Source organism: Bidens hawaiensis, unplaced genomic scaffold, assembly GCF_021521415.1.
Source record: "Bidens hawaiensis isolate Kalapana, Puna unplaced genomic scaffold, B.hawaiensis_p1.1 tig00002477_1, whole genome shotgun sequence".
In the NCBI taxonomy this organism is placed as follows: Eukaryota; Viridiplantae; Streptophyta; class Magnoliopsida; order Asterales; family Asteraceae; genus Bidens; species Bidens hawaiensis.
This window is the reverse complement of record NW_027491136.1, coordinates 565896-577887: the sequence shown is the minus strand read 5'-3', so window position 1 is coordinate 577887 and position 11992 is coordinate 565896. Positions and strand designations below refer to the sequence as shown.

Here is an 11992-nt window from a genome sequence, read left to right as displayed (position 1 = left end):
TATCACATTATGTGAGGCTCACTTTTTCAACATATTTATATAAAACATGATTCTTGTGCACAAACAACGCGTGCCATAGTTGTTAATTAACAGTAAAATAAATGAATTAGAATTAACAAAGAAATCATCAAATTAAACAAACAACTGTAAGATAATAAAGCGAAAAAAGACACTCATAGATACCCGATTATTATTGTTAATTCGCCTTTAAACGGATGTTTTACAATGGTGGCTGGTGATGGTATCTTTACCCACCGGCGGTTATTCCATCAATAGTCGTGTCGATTCACTAGGTACACGACGCTTCGCTAATTTTTAATACTGGTTACATAATTTACACAATCTATCTACTAATTACAATTTTGGCACTAACTACACTAACAAAGTTTCCAACAGAGTTTTACTAATCTTTAATAAACTAACGAGATCGTGATTAAACCGACAATGAGAGGCTACACCTTGATACTATTGGGCTACATGCCCTTTGGTGAAAAGATTCGTGTTGCTACGATCGGAAAATTCCAAATGCCATGAATTAAATTATTTACCCTTATTGATCCCCTACCCGTATTTTTGAGCAATATTTGGTTTTGATTAACAACCTAGATATTTCAATTTTCAACAAAGCAAACTATCATTAACTATACTAAAATAAATACATTCCAATCACAATTCTTTTAGTAATTACCATGTTTTATAATATAAGTCTATTGACTTATATAATTTATTTCCCGATAACTTCCTGGAATCATGTTATTGTTAGGATGCACACAACATTCATGATTATTTTTGCAGTTTATTTAATAGTATAATTAAGTGTAATTGCTTTATTTACTACGCAAATAAGTATGGGCTTTAAATTATCAAAGTAAAACAGGCTTAGATTATGGGCTGGTAATTAGTTTACATTGTGTTATGTCAGATAATTCTGCTCTTGTGACACACAATAAATGTCAAGTGACAGTCAGTGGTATGGTTTTACAGAGGAACACCCAAGCCAAACTCTAAACCTAGCGTGGGTCTGATTAAAACAACATAGTCTTGTCAGAATGGGCATTGGGGCTCCCTAAATTTAGAAAGTGCGATAGCCTAAATACAAGAATGTCGCCCTTCTAAAAAGTTAAGCGTCTTAGGAGGTGGTGTAATGAGCGTCAGGTTACTGGACTCCGAAACTACGGGCTTAGGAACTGATCCGGTAGCGTTTCTTTGTTTGTTTGTTTTCTTGTCATTTAATTTTAGTTTTTCTTTATTAAATTTCTTTTTAATGTATCTATAATCTATAATATATATAAACGAAAACCCAAAAATCTTACGTGTCGCGATATGGTCGTTCCCCCCTTTAATGGAAGCCACCAGATTGCTTAATTTTTAAATGGAGGCCTCTCATTGATTTAACCCAAATTCATGGATTTGGGTCTTACAAAAGCCAGATAGCTCTTAAACGGGTTATAACATCTCACTAAATTAAAAATTAATCTTACCAATTTTTTGATATGAAAATCCTATAAAATAGGGATATACTAAAATTTAATATTCAATTTAAAAAGAAAAAGATATTATTTATAATTAATAAACAATTTTATAGTAAAAACATAAAGCGGGTCGTGGGTCACCAAATCCATATAGCTTTTAAACGAATTATAATATATCATTTATTTATTAAACTCTTTCATCATCAAACTGTAAGTATATTATTAACTTTTTTACAATAAAGAAAATTAAAATCCAAAAAATAAATATTAAAAAATGAAAAATGTAAAACAACCATTCTCTAAAGCCATCAGATTGCTTTATTTGTAAATGAAGGTTTCTCACGCATTTGACCTGAATTCACGGGTAAAAGTCCCACAAACCCAGATAGCTCTTAAACGGGTTATAACATCTCATTATATTAAAAATTAATCTCATAAAATATTTGATATGAAAATCCTATAAAATAGGGATATACTAAAAATTAATATCCAATTTTATTAAAAAAGATAATATTTATAATTAAGAAATAATTTTATAATAAAGAAAATAAACGGGTAATGAGTATCGCCAAACCCAGATAGCTTTTAAACCGGATTAAACATATCATTTATTTGTGAAATCATTTTATCATCAAACCTCAAGTATATTAATTATTAACTTTCTTACAATAAATAAAATTAAAATCCAAATATACATATATAAATATTAAAAATGAATAATGTAAAACAACCCCCGTAATATGGGGGATAAAATCTAGTTTAAGTTATATTTCCTTGTAGCCTTATTTTCATTTATTGATTTATCTTTTTTTATCAATGATTGGTTTTGTACTTTTGTTAGAGCATTTCCAATGTGACGACCGGACGTGGACGGACACCCACTTGGCGTGGTGTGGCGTTTGCGTTGAAGATGTCGTCAGCTGCTGTTTGTTCGTTGGTATGGTCACGTAAACAGACTCAAGAAGATGGATGGTGATGGATTTCTATCACCCTTTTGATATATATGCGCGCCTGATAATGCGCCCGCATACATACCTTAGACGTGATATCAATCACATTACATCATTTTGAATATTTATATCACATATAAAGAGAATTCCAATGACCTCTTAAATTTTAAGAGGTACCATCCACAATGCAAAAGATACAACACATAATGTATAATCATAAGATTTTATGGGCACTTTTGTTTTTAGCCATATGTTAACTTCAATTTTGTTAAAAATAAGTTATAATTTTAGTCCTCTGACTTCAATCAGTTTTTGTTAATTTATATAATAGTTAAACCTTTACCCCTTATTATAAACAAGCTACCCTCGCGACTTTTAAATAGACATAATTTTTTCATGCGTTAATATATATATATATATATACACACACACACACACACACACCATAAAAACGAGCATTTTATACTCTTTAATTTGAGTATGGTATTGCTATAGTTTATTAATTTTAAAAAAAAACTAACATGTTACGTTATAACCTGTTAGTACCAGCAAAAGGTCGAACAGATTCGGCTCATGGATCAAAGCGAATCAAGGTCAGAATGGGTCGATACAAAAAAATGTTTAATTTGGTTCGGTTCTCGACGGGTTCAGGTCAAAAGAGGCAGGTCAAAACGAGCTTTGGGATAAAATGATGTTGGGTCGGAACGGGTTTCGCGTCAGAACAGGTGGGTTAAAAAGTGGTTTACTTGATATTACTGTACATTTCATCTTTGCTTTTTGATTTTCTACTCGCGTTCAGGCTTTAGTTACGCGGATGACATAGGGCTTGTCTGATGCGCTTACCAATACCGGTTACGCGTTCGATGCCACATTAACTAAAAAGTTAGATCTAATTCTTTTAACTCTTCGGTTACTCTCGATCCATTCCATCAATTTAGCACGCCCAATTCTACCACATTCCGTCACAGATAAACGAAAATAAATTAAGGAGAAGAACAATATATTAGAGAACATTAGTACGAAGTCTGTTACTATCACTAAAAGGCACATCATTAATATAGATATAATAGTTTTTATATAATAACCTATATAATAAATATAATCATATATAAGAATTATGGCAAAAATAATAAAGAAAGTCTACTACATATACTTTCTTAACATAATGCTTCACACTTTTAGGTGCTGTTTGTTTTTGCAGACATAAACTGTCTGCAAGCTGATTTCATCTGTTTTCATGTCTGCAACTGAAGATGTGGTCTGAAGATCTGCAAGCTGAAAATATAAGACTGTTTGTTTTTATAAGCTGATACTGTCTGCATAACTGTCAAACTTATCTCACAAGATAGAAGTCATTTATTCAAGTTACATCTAGTTTTTAGTCTTTGCTTTCCATGCCGATTTGGTTTTGGTGGGTGGTGGAAGGTGGTGGTGGTGGATGGTGGTAGTGGCGGCGGACGGTGGGTAGTGGCGGTGGATGGTGGTGGTGGACAATGGGTGGTGGTGATGGATGGTTTTGGTTGGTGGTGGACGGTGGTGGTGATGGATGGTGGTGGTGGTGGGTGATGGATGGTGGTGGTGGCGGTGATGGATGGTGGTGGTGGTGATGGATGGTGGTGGTGATGGATGGTGGGTGGTGGACGGTGGTGGTGATGGATGGTGGTGGTGGTGGCGGACGGTGGTGGTGATGGATGGTGGGTGGTGGACGGTGGTGGTGATGGATGGTGGGTGGTGGACGGTGGTGGTGGCGGTGATGGATGGTGGTGGTGGTGGCGGTGATGGATGGTGGTGGTGGTGGGTGATGGATGGTGGTGGTGGCGGTGATGGATGGTGGTGGTGGTGGCGGACGGTGGTGGTGATGGATGGTGGGTGGTGGACGGTGGTGGTGATGGATGGTGGGTGGTGGACGGTGGTGGTGGCGGTGGATGGTGGTGGACGGTGGCGGCGGGGTACGGGGGTGGTGGTGGCGGCGTACGGTGGGTGGTGGTGTTGGCGGACGGTGGTAGGAGCAGTGGATGAGAGGGTGGCTGCAAAGGGAGAAGAGTATGGTTTTTTTGTGAAGATGTTTTAAGCAAGATTTCCTTGCTTTTCTTTTAAGATGAAAGAAGATAACTTCAGATCTGTTTTAAGAAAAAAAACAAACAGTCTTCAAGGGTAATGTCTGCGCGCCTGCAGACATTAGCTCCCTTGAAGATGTTTGAAGAAAAAACAAACACCCCCTAACTCTTCTTGAAAGCTAATGCTTGAAGGCTGAATTACTCTTAACAGCATCACCATCATTCCACAACCGTCGTAAACCACCTTTGGTCACTAGCCTTCATTTGATCCACCTTTTCCGACCAGATCGATAAGGAGGTAAACGCCTAGATATATAGTAGAAATTTACTCATTTGTAGCAACTAAATAAAACAATCTTGACTTATATCTCAAACTACACATGAATAGCTTACCAAGTTTTAAACACACCTTGTAGTAGTCGTAGGGAACGACGTAATTTGCACTAATGTTCTCCATCTCATACTTGAGAAGCATCAACTCGAACCACACCCACACGTCAAGTGCCCAATACATCACATGCCTTCCAACTGCGCTCCATGATATCTTCACCATCGTCCTCCACACCTCTCGCATCATCGTCATCATCGATGATGCAACAAACATATCAAACAGTTTCTTCATCACCATCTTCTTAAATTCTTTTCAATGTGTTTGAATGATTTTATTGAAACTGGTTTATGAGAGAAAAGTAGGTATCCTCCACACTTGTATCAAAACTTGTAAAGTAACTAATCTTGTCATAAGTATATAAAAGTTGCATGGAGACGTATTATCCTTCCAAACATAATCTTAAAACTCTTCCTAATTATACACAATAATTTACGTATATATCAAGAAAACAGAACGTGTCTTGATGTTTTGTATAAAAGTTTTTTCATGTGTGTGGCATGATTTGTTGTACAACACAATATAGCACAATGTTGTACAATAGAAGTCGGACAAAAATATGAAACACTCTTTATGGTTTGTTACCAAAGTGTACATCAAAAGGATTTTTAGAACAATGCTTTTAAGGACACGGGTATTTTGATACAAAATCAATTTATAATCTATGTAGTGTTTGTAAGATATATTGGAAATTAAAAGAAAGGTAAGTTTTTATACAAATGTCTTATTTAATACATTTAGAACAAGAGTTGCAAGTGTTTATACGATTGTTAGAATCATTTACTTAAATTTGGTTATGTATCAAACATGTAGGTAGGTTAATTTACAAGTGAAGTCTTATTCTTTTTATGGTCTTGAATGTCAATAGTTCATCAATAAATAAATTATAAAAGTGAAACATGTTGCGGAGACCAATGGCTATTAAAAAAACGAATTTCAAGAAATATATAGAAAAATGTAAACACGATTAACTTGTGTTCTTATGTGCTGGTGTTTAGGTCACAAAAGGTGTGTGGGTGACGAATATATATTATATATCTAATAATAATCGAGCTAGTTATTTCGTATTAACTTAGATTACCCTTAATTATTAAATATATAGATCAAATTATATCTGTAATGCCATCAAAATTCTAAATTAATTTTAGTATCATGACAAATAAATTTATATAAAGATATAAATAAGTTTTCAAACATGGTCTGAAAGAGAGAAGCAATGAACAATTGGACATGGTGTTTTTCTTTGTATCGACTTCTCCTTTTGCTTCAAGTGCTTCCCAAATTTCATGAACGTTAAATTTTGCTTGGGTGATTTACGGCCGAAATAGTATAGTTTGTAAAGTTGAAAATCGGGCTTTGGAAATCACTAACGTTCATTCTTTTATTAGTTATTACTTATTTCTTAGTCATTGTTTGGGTCTTCTTTATCCCAATATTGGTGAACATATTTTAACTATTTTTCCTTTAGTTTCACTGGTTTTGGATCAAACTGGATTCAACTTTACTATTTTTGTTTATCGAAGTTGATGTCAACATTGTTTGAGATAATTTTGATATTAGCCTGACCGGCTTCGGATCAAATTTTCTTTTGATCTTCAATCAATTTGATATCATTTTAACACCTTCACACCAAATTGATATCAACTTTATCTATTTCGGATCAAATTAATCAGGCTTATGGTTTTTTGGACGCGCAGTGAGTTACAATGTTGCGATAATAGTACACGAGGCTTTTTGACATTTATGATGAGTCAAACCAACTACTCTGACAACAATACACATATTTTTCAATGAACGAGGCTTTCGGTGGCTTTCGGTTGTGTGACGAAGCAAACCAAATTTTATCATGTCTTTTCGGTTGTCTAGTAAATCAAACCTCATGACTTGATTCTTATTTATTAAAAACTTATTTTCATAAAAATTTCTTAATCTTGTTACATTTCCAATTAGTATAAAACAAAAAACAAGTTTTTGAAATACATTCAAAACTTTTTGCCTCAAATTAAACCTTTGAAAACTTATGTGATCATGGGTATAATTTAGAAAAAACTTTCTTGAGTACACGTAGACGTGTCACTCTAAGCGGTTAACCGGTCCATCTCTAACAGGTTACTAATCGGAAAAAATCGCCGGTTAGAACCCGGTTTATATTATTGATTTAGAAACCGGTTACAACCGGTTAACATTTTTTTTCTTATTTTATTAAAAACCGTTTTTTCTCCGGTTATTTACCGGTTAACCGGTTCGGTTATACCCGAAACCGGTTAGACCGGGTAGGGTTTTCTGGTCCCAAAACCAGTTAGTACCCGACCTGATTAACCGGTCTAACCGGCTATTTCCCACCAAATTATTAACCGGTTAACCGGAATGTGCGCCTCTAAGTACACGCAATCAAAAAATGGGCCCTTATATTCATGGATCAGCATTAACTGGGCTGCATCCAGCATTCGTGGACGCTTTGTTTATATTTAATGGGCTACTTTGTGTAGTGAATTAAATGTGTATTGGGCTATGTTTGTTAATTTTGGGTTTTTTATTGGACAATTGGCTAATAAGCTAATAATTCTCTTATCGTTCTCCTTTCTTAAAAGGGTTCCCACCAAATTAACCGGTCTAACCGGCTATTTCCCACCAAATTATTAACCGGTTAACCGGAATGTGCGCCTCTAAGTACACGCAATCAAAAAATGGGCCCTTATATTCATGGATCAGCATTAACTGGGCTGCATCCAGCATTCGTGGACGCTTTGTTTATATTTAATGGGCTACTTTGTGTAGTGAATTAAATGTGTATTGGGCTATGTTTGTTAATTTTGGGTTTTTTATTGGACAATTGGCTAATAAGCTAATAATTCTCTTATCGTTCTCCTTTCTTAAAAGGGTTCCATTCACTAATAGCATCATCTTTTTACTAGACATATTTCAACATTTTTCGATTGTAACCAGCCAACAATTTAATGAACTCGACTGTCACTATCACAGAGTTGTTTGCACTGAGGCCGGAAAACGTATCAGCCTCGTTTGAAGTAGCCGAACCACCACCCGCGAGATCAGAAAGTGCTCTAAAAGTTATAAAAGGAACCTTTTGTTGATAGCAAATGAGAGCCACACCCGCACTTTCCATTTCCACGGGGCTAATGTTAAATTTGTTGAATAGAAAGCTTCGATAAGCCGCATTATCGAGATAAATGTTAGCACTAGTCCCCCTTTTCACGGTGGTGACCTTCGGTGGCTTGGACAGGCATGTGGTGGCGTTAATGCAATCCTCTAATTTTAGTTTCTGCCAAGAACAAATATTCAAAACTGATTAGATCGAATGGCTTTACGATGAAAAGGTTGCCTTCGTTAGAAAAAACAATATGTAACTTGGTAGACAAGTCGTGTCCAAGCTTGAATAAGCTCGAGCTCAACTTATTTAGTTAACTAATAAGATATAAATCTCTTGTTTGAAGGTGGATTTCTCAAAATTTTCTCGTATATTTTAAGTTTTCGCACATAATATATTATATTCTTTCACATAACATGGTAGTTTGTTTAACGGATCTAATCAAACTCGCTAAATAAATGCCAACTCAACATGTTTAAGCTAGTTTAACCAAACTCGAGTAGCTTACCAATTAAAATATAAAATAAATACACTTTAATAAACACATGAACCCCACTTTGAAATTATTGGTTATGGCCATTTTCTATGTTTTTATTCTGCCTTATAAACGTGGATATATTATATTCATAATAGATTAATAGCCATCTAGAATAGTCGAAAAAAATAGGAGAAGAGAGAACCTCAAGGGCTTTAGAGAGAGACAAATAATTATAGTCAACAGGGATCCAAAATGCTTGTTGAGTTTGCTCAGGAGTAGCATCAACAGGATAAACTTCTTCAGCTTGATACCACACATTATTCAACAAGTTATCATCATCACCATCTGATGAATAACTTCCAAATTTCAAGTACCCAATGTCCCTTGTAAATCCACCTTCACCTTCAAATGGCAATGGATCTTCAGGCCCATCTCCATGTCTCTACAAAATTCCATGTATTATAAATTTGAACACTACCAATATAATATAATAGGGATGATGACCGAAATGTCCATTTGACTAGTCAGTCGACAAAATGTTCATATGACTAACCAATTTCCGAAACATTCATCCTAAACTCGTTGACTTGATCACTTTTTAATCATTACTAAATGTGATTCTTAACTAGCCTGATTCTGTCGGTGTCAGAAAACCGTCTAGTTCACCAGTTTTTTTAAAAAGAAAATCGTCAGGGCCAACAAGATTATTTAGGCGTCAGACGAGATTATTTTGGCTTCCGACGAGATTTTTTATGGCTTCCGACAATATTTTTTATGGCGTCCAACGTGATTTTTGGGCAAGTGACATGTGTGGTTAGTTAAAAATCCCGTCGACTAATGTTTAAGTAGTGAGCGGGTCGACGAGACATTAAGGGAATTGATTGGTTAAATGAATATTTTATCAACGGTGACCAATATTTTGTCATTTCCCTAAAAGTGTAAAAGTTATTAATGCATGTGTACCTGCCAACTCCAAAGAGCAGAATGAGACCAATATTGAGCAATGGTCACATCTCCAATATTTAGGTTTGGGTTTGCATTCCCTGCTATTCCATAATGTATCACACCCTTTATCTCAAACAAACTTAACAAAAGTTGTGTAGCGACTGCTGCGTTCACCTATCGGATGAAATTAAACAACGTGTTAACGAGCCATACAATATATTCAATTACTAACCTATTGAAACACACGAAAGCGTACCATTCCCATTCCGCTCATCACCAAAATCACAGGCTTATTGTGAATATTTCCAAACCGAAACCTCCTTCCTTCAAAGTTCAAACCAATCATAATTAAACTTCTAAACACTTATAAGTTATAAGTGATTATTATGAATGAATAAACGATATATGTGTACCCGCATAGTCGATAATAAGCTTGGAGGGCTTGTAATGAGGATTATTGAGTAGAGGATTCATTTCAAACATGTTGGGAATGACCAACCCTAAATAAGGGCCATTTGTATTGGCTTTATCAACCATCTTTTTTGTGCTTCCATGTAATGCACCATTGGCTTGTTGTTGAGATGTAACAAAAACTAAAACATAAATAAAAGTTAAAAATATGTTTCTAAACATTTTTGGTTTCTGAGAGTTGTGAGTGATTGGATTCATATTTGACTATTTATGGAGGATGGGAAGGCTTTGTTGAATTTAACACGTTGATATTAGTAATATAATATATAAATATTAAATATATTTAATAAGGATGGTGCAAGAATATATATAAAAAAATCAAGAAAATAAATATACAATGGTGATGAGTCTACGTGAATCTCGTTGTTCACGTGCAGCTGTGTGCATGAGACGATAATTAATTGCCAAAAAATATTGAAGAAAAGCTTAGTATAAAATAATAAACTGTAATTAAACATACAAAACATAATAAGTTTCAACGTTTTGTATATTTTTTAAAACCGGGTAGGTTGTAAGAGCAACAACTTCAACGGTTCACCAGTTCAAGTGTTAACTGGTTTTGAATGATTTTTGTTCGGGTAAGATTGGTTTGTTCATTTGTGTTTGGTCCATTAGCTAGACGATTCATTAATTTCAAACAAGTTGAGGATCACAAATACTTTTTGGTGCCGGATTTGCTTATGATTCACAACACATGCAAGTATCCAACTCGGGTCATAAAAAACAAATAAGGTGTTAAATGGGATTGTCCTTATGATTTGTTGGTGCATATAAAAGGAGAAGAATAAAGTTATTTTTTCAAGAAACCAACGAGTGTTTCTAAAACTGTGAGGGATATAAAATCATTAGGGTATCTTTCGATCAAGAATCGTTCCTAGTTTATAGATGGTTTTGGAAAAAATTATCTAATTTCTTGTTGTAAGTTATGTTGTTTGTTGTGGTTTATAGTGCCTTGCTAGTTGGTTTCAAATAAACTTATTTTAATTAATGAATTGTAATTTTGTGTGGCGAATGATTAAGCAAAAGTTATGTTAAGACTTTTGTACAACGGCTAGAGTCAAATGCTTGGTTGTTTCATCCGCCAACAAAATACACACATTTATTTATTGCGTAGCTACTAAAAGAAGGACAAGTTGATTCTCGAGATCATTGCTTCAATTATTTTTTGTAACAATTTCTTTCACACCGGAAATGCAAGCTAAACTCATATAACATTGTACTTGCATAGATTTGAGCCTAGCCAAATGTCGAAGAATCAGTCAAAGATAAATACGTTTGTGTATTATTTACCTTCAATAGTTAAGATAAGTAGAATGTTGAGCCACGAAAAATCTATACACAAACGAAAAATCTATAGTTGATTGTGAAACAGCGAGTTGATTCAATTGAACTGAAAAATAAAAACAAGAAGTGATTTTAAATTTGAAAGAGCAGTGATTGTAAAACAACTAAGAATTAAGATTTCTAAACACTGATGAGAAATTTGGCCATCACGGGTTTTAGCTTGTGTAGGAAAACGTATAACTTAGTTGAATTTGTTAATTGCAAGTTATATAGACATAAGTTGTCACATTTTGCATAGAAGGATAATCATAAGACATAATAATTCAACCCCAATCATTGTTTTAATGCAAGCACACATCTTAAGGGAAAAAAAATATATAAACGAGTACACAAACGGCATATATTAGCTCCTCCAATCAATCTTAATAGGGCCCTTATAAATAAATTTATGTAGTTTGTTGTAAGAAAAATAAATATACAAATATATTAAAGTACAATAATTGAAAAGACGATGAATTTGCCTCCTTTCCTATTTAACGAGTTTGTTTTCAGTTTTCAAGTGTGGTGGCGTAAAAATCTAGTCAGATACTTCCTTCCTCACATGGTGCAAGTCCACGTAATATCATATTTAGGATTTTTTTTTGTTACATTTAAAATAAATTTTATTATTAAATTACATATTAAATAAGTTTATTTCTTAATATAAACATTATATTTTAAGATTTTATATATGCTAATGAATAAATTAATTATTCAGACGTTTATCGATATTGCATACCATAAAGCAATAAAAAAATAAATATGATAATAAAAAAAAGTGAAGAAATAAAAAGGAAAAGAG

General features: G+C 34.1%; 1 protein-coding gene across 1 annotated transcript; it reads right to left on the bottom strand.

Moving 5' to 3' along the window:
- Positions 1–7776: 7776 nt before the first annotated feature.
- On the bottom strand, positions 7777–10083 carry LOC143619570 (bark storage protein A-like). The gene is made up of 5 exons (XM_077091460.1): positions 9810–10083; positions 9653–9720; positions 9415–9570; positions 8654–8893; positions 7777–8147 (listed from the first exon to the last, which is right to left on the bottom strand). Exons 1-5 carry the CDS (start codon positions 10063–10065, stop codon positions 7779–7781), a joined length of 1089 nt encoding a protein of 362 aa, XP_076947575.1. The 5' UTR covers positions 10066–10083; the 3' UTR covers positions 7777–7778.
- Positions 10084–11992: the final 1909 nt, after the last annotated feature.